This window comes from Acipenser ruthenus, chromosome 25, assembly GCF_902713425.1.
Source record: "Acipenser ruthenus chromosome 25, fAciRut3.2 maternal haplotype, whole genome shotgun sequence".
Taxonomy (NCBI): Eukaryota; Metazoa; Chordata; class Actinopteri; order Acipenseriformes; family Acipenseridae; genus Acipenser; species Acipenser ruthenus.
The window spans coordinates 259,929-273,943 of record NC_081213.1 but is presented as its reverse complement, the minus strand read 5'-3'; the positions used below and the strand labels follow the sequence as shown (position 1 = coordinate 273,943).

At 41.3% G+C, this 14,015-nt stretch overlaps 2 protein-coding genes across 2 annotated transcripts; both read right to left on the bottom strand.

Moving 5' to 3' along the window:
- Positions 1–149: 149 nt before the first annotated feature.
- Positions 150–6,239, bottom strand: LOC117971568 (elongation factor 1-alpha, somatic form-like). The gene is made up of 8 exons (XM_059000167.1): positions 5,824–6,239; positions 4,417–4,578; positions 3,609–3,788; positions 2,895–3,191; positions 2,610–2,760; positions 1,615–1,871; positions 1,160–1,394; positions 150–600 (listed from the first exon to the last, which is right to left on the bottom strand). The coding sequence occupies exons 2-8, from the start codon at positions 4,558–4,560 to the stop codon at positions 476–478; spliced, it is 1,389 nt and encodes a 462-aa protein (XP_058856150.1). The 5' UTR covers positions 4,561–4,578; positions 5,824–6,239; the 3' UTR covers positions 150–475.
- Positions 6,240–6,391: 152 nt separating this feature from the next.
- LOC117414259 (elongation factor 1-alpha 1) lies at positions 6,392–12,741 on the bottom strand. The gene is made up of 8 exons (XM_059000168.1): positions 12,609–12,741; positions 11,650–11,815; positions 8,555–8,734; positions 7,863–8,159; positions 7,616–7,766; positions 7,283–7,539; positions 6,944–7,178; positions 6,392–6,826 (listed from the first exon to the last, which is right to left on the bottom strand). The coding sequence occupies exons 2-8, from the start codon at positions 11,791–11,793 to the stop codon at positions 6,705–6,707; spliced, it is 1,386 nt and encodes a 461-aa protein (XP_058856151.1). The 5' UTR covers positions 11,794–11,815; positions 12,609–12,741; the 3' UTR covers positions 6,392–6,704.
- Between the last annotated feature and the right edge of the window lie 1,274 nt (positions 12,742–14,015).

The window sequence follows — 14,015 nt, the reverse complement described above, 5'->3', positions numbered from 1 at the left end:
AATTCAAAGTTTGGGATAAATTAAGTAACCAGCCTTCACATCCTGGCTGGGACGTTTACCTGGTGAATTTACCCCACTGTATAAATTCCATTAACCACCTGTCCTCAAACTTCAACACAAAATGGATAGAAAAAAAATACTACATACAGTTAGTGTGCTCATTTTTATTCGTTTCCAAGTTCTTGTAGAAAACTAGAAAACAGAATGGTTCCTTACAACTAATCCAATTTTTTAGAAACAAAAACCCCTAATTTTTGCGATTCGTTTCACAGTGTGTTGGTATTTAAGGAACAGAATGGCACTTTTCCCCCCCCCTTAATTAATTAGGTCTGAACTGTCCTTTCCTGCGAAAACTCTTCCGATGGGTTTTAATCAGCATTAGCCAGTCCTTAATGAGAGAGAACAGGGTCCAAGAGGAGGTTTCCGGCTGCGACTGAGACCCAGAACGAAATCGGACAGTCCAGGGGATGGTGGTTCATTTCTTTTTGGCGGCCTTCTCAGCAGACTTGGTGACTTTGCCTGTGCTGGGTGCCTTCTTTTCGACGGACTTGATGACACCGACAGCGACTGTCTGCCTCATGTCACGCACAGCGAAACGACCTGCGAGGGGAGAGAATGTTTCACATTCTTAAATTTGTGAAAATACTCTCCTGTCTTTTACTATATATATATATATATATATATATATATTTTTTTTTTTACATACAATGAGCGTTTTCAAAAGTATGTCACTTGCGTGCTGTTGGGGGTTTTATCCCAATATACTCAAAAGCTGTTACAATGAACTCTAGTGTCCCAAGAAATTGTTCACAGTTCAATACCTCATTCTTCCTCAACAGAAAGGTCTTGATCGTGTCAGAGCACAGCTTTGTACATTCAGTCATTCTGACCTTAATAAATGTTTATGTAAGTATTTTTGCAATGCTCTACTTCTGTTGCCTCTTAATAGTATTAGTAAGATCTCTGTTAAAAAAATAAATAAATAGGGTTCAGATAAATAAATACATAACAATGCAAATGTGTTTATTTCTCAAACTTAATTCAAGGGTGCACTGCAGAACCCACAACTGCTGCAAAGGGTTCAGTACCTTTGCCCCATTGCACAGCCACAAATACCTAAAAATACGTTGCGCTATTGCTCAGTCAATGCAAGACTCACCGAGGGGAGGGTAGCTGGAGAAGCTCTCCACACACATGGGTTTCCCAGGGATCATGTTCACAATGGCAGCGTCTCCAGACTTGACAAACTTGGGGTTGTCTTCAAGCTTCTTACCGGAACGACGGTCAATCTTCTCCCTGAGCTCAGCGAACTTGCAGGCAATGTGAGCAGTGTGGCAATCCAGCACTGGAGCGTAACCAGCGGCGATCTGACCAGGGTGGTTCAAAATGATAACCTGGAGACAGAGAGAAGGGGGAAGGGGACAGGAGGCTTAATGGACTGCAAACTAACTGTTCAACTCTATCCAGTCACTCTCTGGGTGCATTTCTTTGACTTGTGTATTTATTCAGATAAATAATTTAGAATATAGGTTGTTTTTTTGTTATGCTTTAAACATTTAGACCACTGTTGGACCATTTCAAGTTTCAGTCCATACAACCGCTGTGTTTCCTTACCTGGGCAATGAAGCTGCCAGCCTCACCAGGTGGGTCGTTCTTGCTGTCTCCGGCCACGTTGCCACGACGGATGTCCTTGACAGACACGTTCTTGACGTTAAAGCCAACGTTGTCTCCGGGAAGAGCCTCTACCAGGGTCTCGTGGTGCATTTCCACAGACTTCACTTCAGTGGTCACATTGGCAGGGGCAAAGGTGACGATCATGCCAGGTTTCAGGGTGCCAGTCTCCACACGGCCCACGGGTACAGTTCCAATACCTGGGGAGAACAGGAGACCGGTCAGCACAAGCCGTGTGACTGAGCAGTAGAAGACAGAAGCCAGTTCGCAGACTACACTTGAAAAACTGTGTGTGTGACGAGGACCTTAACCTGGGACAACACATTTTGACACTTATTACAATACAGTACACGTTTTTTTGTTTTTTTTTGTATAGCCTACAATAGTATTATTTTAGTATACAAGCCCCACTCCCACTTCCTTCCTAGCCCACACTGAAGTATCTATTTCTATGGAATGTGGAGAGTGGTGTGGCCTGGCTGTAATTCAGTGAAACTGCGGCTGTGTTTTACGTGACAGCTCCTGGATGTAAACAAACCTGGGATTATTTTTTTATATATAGACAATGTCACGGATTAGTTTTCGCCAAATCTTGAGATGTTTGCGTTTTGATTTTTTGAGAGAAATTAGAAGCATTTGCTCTGGCAACAAGGATTTGCCACAACAATGGAGGTGCTGGTGTTTCCACAGAAGCGCTGTGCTGCAGGGTCACGCAGTACAATAGGTAATGTTGTTGTTATGATGATGCCCCTCCATAGCGTTCATGAGGCAGCCGGTCATCACAATCAGTAAATATAGGCTTTTACTATAAATTATATATCGGTTCATATGTTTGCTTGTGTATTAGTCGACTGCCCCAACTTCAGGATTGTGTTTTGGGTTTAAATTTCTCGACTTATACTCGCGCAAATACAGTACATTTAAAAAAGTTTACTTACCTCCTATCTTGTAGACATCCTGCAGGGGCAGACGCAGGGGCTTGTCTGTGGGGCGCACGGGAGGGAGGATGGAGTCCAGCGCCTCTAGCAGGGTGGTGCCGTTGGCATTGCCCTCCTTACGCTCAACCTTCCATCCCTTGAACCAAGGCATCTACAGGGCAGAAGAAAGGGCCAATGATCAACTCGCTTGACGTCTGTAAATTATCCTGTTATGTTGAGGTTTGACTGCTGAGCACAACGTAGATCAAATGACTAGCAAGTTATAGTTCACCCTCAGATACTCACGTTTGCGCTGGGCTCCAGCATGTTGTCTCCATGCCAGCCAGAGATGGGCACAAAGGCCACAGTGGCAGGGTTGTAGCCGATCTTCTTGATGTAGGTGCTGACTTCCTTGGTGATTTCCTCGTAACGTTTCTGGCTGTAGGGTGGCTCAGTGGAGTCCATCTTGTTGACGCCGATGATGAGCTGCTTCACACCCAGAGTGTAGGCCAGGAGGGCGTGTTCACGGGTCTGTCCGTTCTTAGAGATACCGGCTTCAAACTCACCAACACCTCCAGCAACAATCAGCACAGCACAGTCAGCCTGGGGAGGGAGAAGGGGAGAGACACCGTTAGGACATGGACAGGTCAGGGAGAGAATTACAGTTGTAATTCAGACTTTAATGCTAGTCATGGCGTTTTATTTTTTAAAATAACTACTATTTAACATAGAAACATGGCCTCTTATTAATAACACAGAACATGTCAATCGATCACAGTGCTAATATTACACTTTGTATTTATTTTAAACGAGTTACTGCCATTCTATAATACAGTAGTTGTCATAGGGAATGAAATGAAATGTACTATTACAACCTAGCACCTTGAGTAATAAGATTTGAATGTTAAGTTAATATTTGGTTAGATCTGGTTTCACTGTAGTTACAGAATATCCCCTTCATCATGAAATTCAAACAAATACAAGCTCAGCCCTCATGTAACCCTTGCCTGTGCCTCTTACCTGCGAGGTCCCGGTGATCATGTTCTTGATGAAATCTCTGTGGCCGGGAGCATCAATGATGGTGACGTAATATTTGCTGGTCTCAAACTTCCAGAGGGAGATGTCAATGGTGATGCCACGCTCACGCTCAGCCTTCAGCTTGTCCAACACCCAGGCATACTTGAAGGAGCCTTTCCCCATCTGGATGAACCAATCAGGGCAGACTGGATATGTATTTATTGCATGCACACTGTTACACAATTCAAAGTTCAGTAGTTCGGGACAAACACCAATCACAAAATGTTTTAGTACAAATATTTATTGTAGAGAATGCGGAGTATGCGATTTAACAGAAAAGTATGCTGTATATACACACATTAATTTGGCATCAAACCTAACTTGGTTTGAGGTTTCGCTGCCTGGCCAACTGGACGAGGCTGAGACCCCCATTTGATAAAATATAAAAACTGTTAAGAAAGGAGATGGGGAGGTGGTGGGTTACGATGAAATCAAAACACAACTGAGAGATAAGTGAAGCGGGTATTTATAGTGCTAACAATTTAAATTAGCTAATGTGTAAATTGAATGATTCAATTTGGTGACGCAGAGATTGGTGTCTGACCCTCCTCCCGAACTTTAATTATAAATTTCATTTATCAAATTATCTTCCCAGATGTTGCAGCAGGTGGCGCTCCTGCTCTATAAAACTCAACGCGGTTAGCTCACTCGCTCTTGTAGTGACACAGACTCTCCATTGCAGTCTGATGTCGCACATTTTCATATTGAAACATTATCTGCACGCACTACTTAGATAAAGCCGAAAACCTACCTCAGCGGCCTCCTTCTCGAATTTCTCGATGGTTCTCTTGTCGATGCCCCCGCATTTGTAGATGAGGTGGCCGGTAGTGGTGGATTTACCGGAGTCGACGTGTCCGATAACGACGATGTTGATGTGGGTCTTTTCCTTTCCCATGGTGGTTGATTTTCACTACTAAAAAATGTAAACCTCGATGTCAAAATACAGCACCAATCCCCACAGCCTAATCCATACAATACAGAGGTAGCAGCTATTCATAAAACAGACTCGCGAACTCATAAAACCCTCAAACCCACTGTGTGTGATTTATCGTTGCGTTTTAATCTATACCGTATACAACAAATATAATATAGGTGAGATTATATACACGGCCAAAGCAGACAAATACAGCAAAGGCCAGTGCACGCCTGAAAAGCCCTCGGATAGGTTATTTTGTTGAAGGTTTTCTCCCCACTGCCCTCCATGTTGAGACGCAGTGCCAGTGCTGTGGCAGACCTCCATGTTGAGACAGCGAGCCCGCTGACTCAGCGCAGCACACCCCGGCTTCACTCGCTCACTGACCGGCATTTTATAAATCCTCTACTACAGTACACACTCTGCTTATTCAAGGCTGCTCCGCCCCATTTAACAGACATGAACACACGCTCTATATTAAAATGTGCTGTAATGTCACGGTAGAAGGTCTATGCATGTATTTTTAACCGATATGAAGCGAGGCCCCCATGCGGCAGGCACTGAAGACAATGGAATTACTAAACTTCAACCAGCTGCGCGGTGCGGCCGCACTGGAGCCGATTAAAATATATTCAGAGAGAGCGGTGAAAAGATGAAACACTTCAAGCCATATCTCTTCACAAAAAAAAAAAATCTACAACAGATGTTTAATTTTACACGGAGAGTGACTGGGGTGCGAGGATGGGTTTGGATTCTTAAAGACAAAAAGCCCTTTCACAATCCAGGAACTTTAATCGGGAAAGAAATATACTGAACTTGCGCCCTTGTATATACAGTATATAATAAAGCTTTTTATTATGCGTATGTATGGACCAAAAAAAACACGACAAAAAAAAACGTTTTATTAAAAACTAAAGCCTGCACAATTACATTGCCAACCACTTCCTCAAATAAAAAAGATTAAAAAAGGTAAATATTGTATTTTTTTTTTAATGGTTCCCCTATGTATCTCTCCCCCACCCACCACAAAAAAAAAAAAAAAATCGTCGAAGCCAAGAGCCTAATCCTTCCCCCTTTTTTCAAAATGGCTGAAATAGAAATGGCGATTTCTGTCGTTTATTAAATCTCTCAAATGAAACAAGACGGTAAAACCACACCAACCTCTATACTTAAGTATATTGAAATAGTTCCTGATCGAAGCTAGCACACCAGAAATGCCTTGCCTAAAATAAATGTCATACCCACCAGTTGAAGTTAACAGTAAGCTGCAGTTTGTCTCTGGGTCGGAGCCGGGGATAAAAGGACCGGATTCAGGCCCGCAACGTGGTTTTATACCGGTACTGTTGGGGCGTGGCTTGGAGATCAATTTGTTTAACGGTGGAACAGTCTTGTATTAAACATGAGTTGTTTTTGTATCTAAATAAACCATTGGTTAAGAAGCCTGAAACCCAGCCCACTTGCAGAAAGGCAGGCTGGAGTATACAGACGTCAGCACAGATACGTGGGATGATGTAGTTTAACTGCAATGCCTCAGCAATCATGAGCTGCTACAGTGCGCACACAGACTGCGCCAGTTCAGTTTCTAAAAGCAGCAACACTAGCATTTAAATACTGTATTAATGAATAGATTTTACATTTAAGCAACCAGTTCAATTAAAACAGAAGGTAAATGTAGTTTGTTACACATGTCTGCCAACAGCATGAATTTACAAACCAACACACCATATTAACAGGGAAGCTTCAAATTCATTTAACCCAATTCTGCCAGTCTAGCGTGTTTATGCTGCTCTATCAAGACAAGAGAAACTATTAGTTTCAAGAACAAGACATTTTATTGGTTCACAGCAGCTTCTTCAATCCAATTATAAATTACAGAGTAGCGCTAAAAGTTTACAGGTGCAGAATTAAAACCCCAAAACACTGAATAGGCACCTCAATCTTTCAAAACAGTTCACAAAGCCACAAAAGAAATTTAACATTTGTCTTGTTCCTTTCCTGCGGAAATTTTTACGATGGGTTTTAATCAGCATTAGCCAATCCTTAATGAGAGAGATCAGGGTCTTTGAGGTGGTTCCCGGCTGCAAGCGAGACCCTGAACAAAGATGGACAGTCCAGGGGATGGTGGTTCATTTCTTGGCAGCCTTCACCGCAGCCTTGGTGACCTTGCCAGCTCCAGCAGCCTTCTTGTCAACAGCCTTGATGACACCGACAGCGACCGTCTGCCTCATGTCACGCACAGCAAAACGACCTGCAAGTGGAATAAAGCAAGTTAAATAGGAGGGCTCCATACATTACCGAAGGACAAGACTGCCAGGAGTCACAGGATCAAGCTGTTCCATTACAGATCCTGGACAGAAATACTTACCGAGGGGAGGGTAGTCAGAGAAGCTCTCCACACACATGGGTTTCCCAGGGATCATGTTCACAATGGCAGCGTCTCCAGACTTGACAAACTTGGGGTTGTCTTCCAGCTTCTTGCCGGAACGACGGTCAATCTTTTCCTTGAGCTCAGCGAACTTGCAGGCAATGTGAGCAGTGTGGCAATCCAGCACTGGAGCGTAACCAGCATTGATCTGGCCAGGGTGGTTCAGGACAATAACCTGGGGAGAAGCGGGAGGACAGGCCAGTTACTGGACTGCCCAACAAGGACAGTAACAGCGCAAGGAGAAAACAAGGCCATAGAAAGCATGAGGCCCCTTCATACCTGGGCAGTGAAGGAGCCGGCCTCCATGGGTGGGTCGTTCTTGCTGTCTCCAGCCACGTTGCCACGACGGATGTCCTTGACAGACACGTTCTTGATGTTGAAGCCAACGTTGTCTCCAGGAAGAGCCTCTACCAGGGTCTCGTGGTGCATTTCCACAGACTTCACTTCAGTGGTCACATTGGCAGGGGCAAAGGTGACGATCATGCCAGCCTTCAGGGTGCCAGTCTCCACACGGCCCACGGGTACAGTTCCAATACCTGGGGAGAACACAGGTCAGCCACAGCTCTACAGTGCAGTTCTACAACTTAAGAAACAAGACTACATTGAGTGTACCTCCAATCTTGTAGACATCCTGCAGGGGCAGACGCAGGGGCTTGTTTGTGGGGCGCTGGGGAGGGATGATGGAGTCCAGCGCCTCTAGCAGGGTGGTGCCGTTGGCATTGCCCTCCTTACGCTCAACCTTCCATCCCTTGAACCAGGGCATCTACACAGAGGAATAGGAACAGTTACTTCTAGCTACAGCAATGCACTGGAACATAGGACACATCAAAACATTATCCACTTGAATTCAGATACTCACGTTTGCGCTGGGCTCCAGCATGTTGTCTCCATGCCAGCCAGAGATGGGCACAAAGGCCACAGTGGCGGGGTTGTAGCCGATCTTTTTGATGTAGGTGCCGACTTCCTTGGTGATTTCCTCGTAACGTTTCTGGCTGTAGGGTGGCTCAGTGGAGTCCATCTTGTTGACGCCAATGATGAGCTGCTTCACACCCAGAGTGTAGGCCAGGAGGGCGTGTTCACGGGTCTGTCCGTTCTTAGAGATACCGGCTTCAAACTCACCAACACCTCCAGCAACAATCAGCACAGCACAGTCAGCCTGGGGAGGGAGAAGGGGAGAGACACTGTTAGGACATGGACAGGTCAGGGAGAGAATTACAGTTGCAATTCAGACTTTAATGACTTAACTGATTTAGTCATGGCGTTTTTATTTTTTAAAATAACTACTATTTAACACAGAACATGTCAATCGATCAATGCTAATATTACACTTTGTATTTATTAGAGTTACTGCCATTCTATAATACAGTAGTTGTCATAGGGAATGAAATGAAATGTACTATTACAACCTAGCACCTTGAGTAATAAGATTTGAATGTTAAGTTAATATTTGGTTAGATCTGGTTTCACTGTAGTTACAGAATATCCCCTTCATCATGAAATTCAAACAAATACAAGCTCAGCCCTCATGTAACCCTTGCCTGTGCCTCTTACCTGCGAGGTCCCGGTGATCATGTTCTTGATGAAATCTCTGTGGCCGGGAGCATCAATGATGGTGACGTAATATTTTGTTGTTTCGAACTTCCAGAGGGAGATGTCAATGGTGATGCCACGCTCACGCTCAGCCTTCAGCTTGTCCAACACCCAGGCATACTTGAAGGAGCCTTTCCCCATCTGGAAAAATCGAGAGATGGTGAAATCACTGCTGGGCATCTTTACAGAGAAACACACACATTTTATTTTTTTATATATATAATGCAATAAATTGCTTACACTGCATATTTGCTTTTAAATGGAATTTATTTCACGTGCAATACCAACATTAAAGTGCTACAGTAAAAAGTTTAAGTGGGTCAGTTCAAACAACTTCATGACGTATTTGACCTGGGTACTACAGCGCCGCCTGCTGTTCACAAATTAGGTAGTCACTTCTGAAAGCGGTGACGTGTCATGTCGTCGGGTTGAGGAAACGGGGTGGTGGAGGGTGGAATTCCAGGACGGGTCACAAACGCAGTTTGTAAACGGGATTTCATTAACAGTTTAATATTAACAGCTAAGAATGTTTAACAGTCTAGTCTCTTAAACTCGCTTTTAATTGCATTAACACGTCTAGCGCTTGTAACCACTCTTCATAACTACAGCCAGCACATGCTCAGCGTCGTCGGCCATCTTTATTAGGGTGGCCACATATTTTTTAGATTTCAACAACAAACAAAAAAAATAGGTTATTATTAACAGTTTTTACCTAACTTAAACATATCTAAAATTAAAATATATAAAAAATGATTTAAAACGTGTAGAAATGCTTTTTTATGCACCAAATCCTGCTACCCTTTCCTTCTCGGCGGCCATCTTGGATTTAAGTGTTGCACTCTACTGACTTTAGCTTTCTGAATTAAAAAAAATAAAATAAAAAAAATCTAAAAAAAAAAAAAAATTAAAGAAAAAGTTTACGCTAAGCTTGGTCGTGTTTTTCAATTGAAAGTTAGTTTTTCTTTTAATGCAACAACCTGCCCCTAAAAACGCATCTCACCCAAGTGTCAGGACTGCCCAGAAGGCGTGGCACCTACAGACACGTGTCTGAGCAGTGAATCTGTACTGAAAAAAATGGGTTAGGTGTCATTTTTAAATGCAAGGGTTTTGTTTATAATGTATCGCAACATAACATATTATAGCTTGTTTAAAAGCGTTTTTATTTGTCTGTTAAGAAATTATAACTATTCCAGTTTTGCAATATGTGTTATAGTGTTTGTTTAGGGTTCAAAAGTCATCATAACAATGTTTTACATGTTAAGAATTTGTAAAGAGTGCATTTGCCACTGAAAAGGCAGGTAATGTGATTATTTGTATATAAATAAAGTGTTTAGCATTTTTAATTTATTAATATATTAATCTATTTTAAACTTGTGTAAATTGTTACACAATTGCAACTTTGTCATTTCTATAAAGTTGATATATTTAAAGCATAATATATAATTTGTTATCATATTTGTTGCCGTTGAGTAGTTTAAAACAACAATGGTTAAAATAAATAAAATAAGTATTTAATTAATATGCAAATGACCACTTTGTGACGTTTTGTTACATGTTAAAACTACCGAGCCTAAAAATATTCAACCTACACAGGAGATATGAGCTCAAACGGCAGTCTAATGACAGACACACACACACAAGCATATGTCAGATCTATGTTATATCAACATTATCTATAGTTTTTAACTGTTTACCTATATCAACTACTGTACTAGCGTATTTTAAATGACCTAGTTCATGTTCAGCATTGCTGGACCCGCGGCACTGTTTCACCCCCCCGTACAACGATAGGCAGTTTGTCTAAGCTTAATTTCACGCATTTTATTTCTATTTTCAATTAATTCCATTACGTTCTACACCATTTTTGTTTAAAATTTAAGTTCTTGATTTTTTAAATTAAGGATGAAGTAGTGATTAAAATATCACAAAACGCATATTTCAGGGGTCGATCATTTTGTCTAGCAACGGCAAATACATATATTTCGTGTATAACTCCATTACTCAAAATCTGTACATATAAATTATCATTTACATTTTTATAATTTAATAACTTTAATAAATGTAATAACTCTATTCCTAATTCCGTACAATAAAGTATTGCTCTGCTGCGCCAGTACTCGCTGATGGAACGTTGGGAGCTCCTCTCCCCATCATAACAAAGACTCTACTGAGCGCTGTTCAAAAAATTACAAGCTGGCGAGGAAGTGCGTACAATGTTAACGCCTTAATATCTAAAATGTCGACCATGATTGGCTCTTGATTTAAATTACGTTTTATTATAGACACCTTCAACAACCAATAGTTTAAGTGTCAGCTCGGCCCTGATTGGTTTAGGTGTTGAGATCATCGCGTAAAGGAAAAAAAACGGAAAAAAACGCCCTTCTGTATGACGTACATTTTAGGGCCTACACTGACAAAAAGTTTAGACTGTCTACTTTTAATTTATTACACAAACATGAATCAAAATCGACCAGGACTCATCAACCGTGAGTTTAAAAAAGTGTAGAAAAATAAAACTCGGTGCCGCGGACCCGTTCGAAATGCATATTTTGCACTATCAAGACAACAGGTGGTGCCCTGGTGCGTTGTTTTGAGATCACTACAAGAAAGCACTACGAGCAAAAATAAATTACATTGCACATGTTATGTCTTCTTCAGTTACTATACTATACTGAAAATGTGTGTTTTAGATTTAATTTAATGTTTTTATTCATTTTCTACCAGTTTGAATATGCTTGAGACCGTAATATTTTCAGAAATGGCAGTTTTTAAAGGGAAATAAAACAAAAACCGTCAAAGTATGAGTATGATGAATGTTATTTATGTTTACCGGAGTATTTATACTTCTACAAAATACAGAAAGATGGTGCTTAACTGATTTGTATTTAATTGTACAACGAGTTGAAAACTGCCAAGTTCATGAGTATCAGACAGCGCTCTGAGCAGTGTGGCCATATAGAGGCAGAATTGCCAGGTGCATCTTCGGACCAATCTATCTTTATACGCTCCAGTCCTGTAGGCCCAACCAGCACCCCTGTTGATCTTCAACTGCTTACCTCAGCGGCCTCCTTCTCGAATTTCTCGATGGCTCGCTTGTCGATGCCCCCGCATTTGTAGATGAGGTGGCCGGTAGTGGTGGATTTACCGGAGTCGACGTGTCCGATAACGACGATGTTGATGTGGGTCTTTTCCTTTCCCATGGTTGCCTGATTGGTTGTATATCTGTAGACGTTAACAAAGTCTTCATAAACACTCTGCACATAACATAGTATTAAAACAAATTCCGTCCCCCCAATTAAGCTTGAGGAGAATCGTCAGACACTCAAAAATCGATGTTGGCCTAATAACCAGAACCGCGTTTCAGTTCTGTATGAAAAAGTAACTTTTAGGCCAGGAAGGCAACTGCGATTTTGATGGCCATTTTACACCATGTGTTCCAGGATTGATGAAACAATTCGCTTACGGGCCTGAAGTCAATTATACAACTCAAACAAAGCCCACACCCATGTGCTCGACAAAAAAAATAATAAAATAAATACGCCTACCGTAATGGATTGTTTATTAATGTCACAACTTTAAAATGTTAACACCGCGTTTAAAAGACAGCATCATGTGTTAATTATTAAAACCTCCCAACTCTAAAAACAGCGCGCAAAATCCCATGATCATCACCAGCATGCTACAGGCCGCCGGTAACTCACAGCAGCCGGCGCCAAGCCAACACCACAGCTGTGTCAAAGACACGTACAAAAGGACAAGAAGTTTTTAAAACTAACCTTTCCAAAAACGAAACCGGTTACCGAAACACAAAAACAAACAAAATAGTATTTAAACAATTCAAAAGAGCGTTTATTATAACCAAACAAAACGCGGTGGAATTGTTTCCGCTCAGCAGTGTAGAAGGGGAAACGTTCTTTTTGTACTAAATAAAACGACGGAAAAAAAAAAAAGAAACGCAAGCAAGCCCCAGCCTTCACTCCCAACGCGTTTAAACCGCACCAGGCCTGCCACTTACCGGATTGAGAAGAACGCCTGCTGCTCCTCGCTGAGGTGTCGGACAGAAAGGCAGAATTTTAGGTTTTCAGAGTTTTTATAGTGGAAAAAAAGAGGCGGTATGTAAAAAATTCAGGACCCACCCTCATTTATTGTTAACAGAAATTACCCACCCACACAAAAAAACGCCCCTTTTATCTGAACTTCGGAAGCCCGAAGAGAATTTCTATACCGTGACTATTTAAAGTAAAATTGCATCTATCTGGACAACTTTTATTTTTTTCAGTATTTTGTTTTTGTATACACACAGTGTATGTATTTATACACACTTCTAATACATTCAACAATCTGAGAACTTCACTTTCTTTGATTTAATAATAAACCAAATATATACTCTTTGTACTACAATGCGTTATAACATTGGAAAGCAAAACAACAACAGCTTTGGAGAAAAGTGACTTTTAGCCAGACTACGTTGTGTGCTTTGTTTTCAGTGCAATGAAAGTAATCAAACACCAAGGAATTGTTTCATGTATTAAAACACTATATAATAACAGTATGCTTTAATGAAAACATGCACAGCTTTTGTAAACAAAATATACAATCATTTAGTACTTTATAAATCCTTGACAAATCTTTCGACAATAAGCAGTTGCCAATGTCTCAAATGCTTTGTCAAAGAAAAGTTTATTTTAGTATTGCAGGGCATGTTTGAAAACAAGGGGGCTCCATTTAAACGGAGCCACACATTTTGTGAATGTGGCTTCCACTCCAGCCCTGCTCCTTGCAGTCTGTTTCTGGGGCGGGATGGTGTGATGATGCTGATGATAATTCCTGCTGGGATTGAGCTGGTTAACAGACGTCAATCTGACAATGAAGTTCGGGTCTGGGACATTACCATACGGAGTGTTCTTCTCCTGGGTGGAGACTGGGGTGATTAGACCTGGGTGTGGGGGAGTGTTCTTTGTCTCACTCATGGGGGAAGGGGATATCTTGTTCATTATACTCTCGTAAGAGATCTGCTGGCATTTCACATCCATATGAATTGTTACCCTTTCAAATGTCCAATTACATTTAAATGCACAGTAAGTAGCCAAAAATAATGTGTACCACTTCTAATCCAGTTTTCTGTAATGAGTTTAACTTTGTTTGCTCCATGTTGTTTGAAGTAGGTGATCACTGTTATATTGAATTTTGAAGAGCAACTATTTTACATATTGTTTTTTTTGCTGAATTTTGTACAATAAATAACATTTAAAATAATTTCTAGAACAAAAAAACACACAATATAGCCATTTTAATGCAACCAAAAGGTAAGCATGTTAACATCTGTTACAGTTAAGTTTATCTTTTCATGCATGTCGCAATTTACAAGGCTTCACAGATCTGGGTGAATATTTTCTCCACCTTTGTACAGCAGTCATTTTGG